Source organism: Zingiber officinale, chromosome 8A (assembly GCF_018446385.1).
Source record: "Zingiber officinale cultivar Zhangliang chromosome 8A, Zo_v1.1, whole genome shotgun sequence".
Taxonomy (NCBI): Eukaryota; Viridiplantae; Streptophyta; class Magnoliopsida; order Zingiberales; family Zingiberaceae; genus Zingiber; species Zingiber officinale.
In genome coordinates, this window is record NC_056000.1 from 103406661 (window position 1) to 103408644 (window position 1984).

The 1984-nt window shown below is 39.5% G+C and overlaps 1 protein-coding gene across 3 annotated transcripts; it reads right to left on the bottom strand.

The window, feature by feature from the left end:
- Window positions 1-705: 705 nt before the first annotated feature.
- Window positions 706-1729, bottom strand: LOC122012301 (membrane protein PM19L-like). Of its 3 annotated transcripts, none has more exons than XM_042568793.1 (5): window positions 1560-1729; window positions 1255-1474; window positions 1139-1184; window positions 915-1053; window positions 706-827 (listed from the first exon to the last, which is right to left on the bottom strand). In XM_042568793.1, the coding sequence occupies exons 1-4, from the start codon at window positions 1675-1677 to the stop codon at window positions 958-960; spliced, it is 480 nt and encodes a 159-aa protein (XP_042424727.1). In that variant the 5' UTR covers window positions 1678-1729; the 3' UTR covers window positions 706-827; window positions 915-957. The 3 variants fall into 3 exon arrangements, with proteins under 3 accessions (XP_042424727.1, XP_042424725.1, XP_042424726.1); XM_042568791.1 differs by having other exon boundaries at window positions 706-830; XM_042568792.1 differs by having other exon boundaries at window positions 706-1053.
- Window positions 1730-1984: the final 255 nt, after the last annotated feature.

Here is a 1984-nt window from a genome sequence, read left to right on the forward strand (position 1 = left end):
GATTTCAACTTGAGTCTCCAAAGCTACTTGTCGAACTCCCAAGACAACAACTCACTAACTCCTCTCCAAGGTCCAATGTGACAACCCAATCTAAGACAAACTCTTGAGTTGTGAAGTCCATGACTCCAAGTCCAACAACTTGATCCCATCAAGTTCATCAAACTGCTCGCTCCGCCCAATTTGAGCCCAACACACTATCGCCACGACGACGACCAGTCTCATCGAGTCAATAGCTTTCCACACATTCCACATGCAATATCTAATTAAATCACCATAACTACTTGTACATTAGATAGATATATCAAACAACAATCGCACATCTAACTTCAATTATATTGTCAATACATTAGAATAATGTGGTTAAACCTAAGTACAAGCAAGACATCATTATATTGGTGTTCAAGAGTTTCCATTGCAAGTTTAACCACCTCTGGTCTATTTCCAATTGCCACGGGAAGACCCCAAAATTGGAAGCTGTTTTTTTTTTTTTTTTTTTTGATAAAGTGGGTTTTTTATTTAACAAATAAATTTTAAAATTTTAAAATTTTAATTTTCCATCGTTCTTCCTTCCTTGCAATGAAAATTATATTTCTTTCCTTTCATGGAAAATATTTTTACAATTGTTTTCCCTACCTTCTTTCCCTTCCTAACTAACTGTTTCTTTTTCTCGTAATTAACAAATAAACACACCCTTAAACTTTTGGCTAAACATAGAACATAGATGCCTCTTTAATCAAGTCAATTATCGGAATCTCTTCAAAGTTCAGCACCTCCAAACCTTGAACATAATTATCACCATATGGCTCAAAGCCTCAGCCACTCATCCTCTTCTAAAAATCACAACGAAAAGGAAATTAAACATCACAAATGAAGATACAATTCTGAGAAACGCAAACATTGGAATTGGTTTATACATCGATATATATATATCACAGAATCACTAAGCATGAGTGCATGCTAAAAGTGGCTGCTAGATGCAGCTCCTGCATGGATGGCCCCTGTGCACAGTAGCTGAGTTCCACTCAGAATAATTGTGAAAGTTTCCAGAGTCCTCTGTCAAATTAACAAAACCCCATCCATTTAAAACTGGTTGAGCGTGCAGATCATGCAATTAAGATATATGTGCAGGAAACCTTACCAGGCTCGCACATCTCCAACCAATGCTGATCTCCTTGCAGGCCAACCTACATGTTTCAAAGCCAAATCATAATCAATTATCAACGTTTTCAGTGATCGAACAAGCAATTAGGTTACCCCATGGCCAGAAGAGTAAGGCTCCAAGCAATGACTGAGGAGGCTGCTGCAGAGAACAAACCAGCTGGCTTTCCGCTGCTGACATCCTGCAAACCTGCGAGTGAAGAGGCAACTCCGACAATGCCAGCGATGAGCGCAAAGATGACGAAGAACCCAGTGGCTAGGTTTCCGATCGGATAGTAGATCGGAAACAGCCGAGCTGGTATCGACAAGTCAGATGCTGCAAGTGAAAATAATGCAATTGTTATATCTAGCGTGCATGATGCAGTGCCGTATATTTGGGGGGCAGTTGAATGGTTAGTTACATGCTTGAGGAGTCTCATTGATTCCATAGTTGAGAGCCCAGCCAGCTATTACAGCTACAACAACATACATGAGGAGGTTGATGAAGAGGAGGAAGGATGGTAAGGACTGGGACGCCATGAGGAAGATTGAGGAGGGGAAACGGATGGAGTAGCCGAGTAGGAGATTTGTACTGATCGAAATCTTCATGCCATTGGTGCTTATTTATAGGAACTGGCTAGCTTTTGTGGTGTGGTGGGGCTGATTGTGAACATTCTTTGCTGAAACAGGGGTTTTATTCCTTGTCCCTTTGCCTACGCAAGGCACTTCCCTTTGAGAAGATTTCTTAAATAACATTTTCTATTTTTTAAAGGAAAAAAACTAAGATGATATATATATATATGAACCATTAGTATTTTAATGATAAATGAATAAAATGTTGAGAATG

Coding starts and splice junctions, on each gene's coding strand:
- LOC122012301 (XM_042568793.1), bottom strand. CDS start 1,677: ATGGCGTCCCAGTCCTTACCATCCTTCCTCCTCTTCATCAACCTCCTC. Junction 1,475..1,559: donor CAATGAGACTCCTCAAGCAT/GTAACTAACCAT, acceptor TTTCACTTGCAG/CATCTGACTTGTCGATACCA. Junction 1,054..1,138: donor GTTGGAGATGTGCGAGCCTG/GTAAGGTTTCCT, acceptor TTAATTTGACAG/AGGACTCTGGAAACTTTCAC.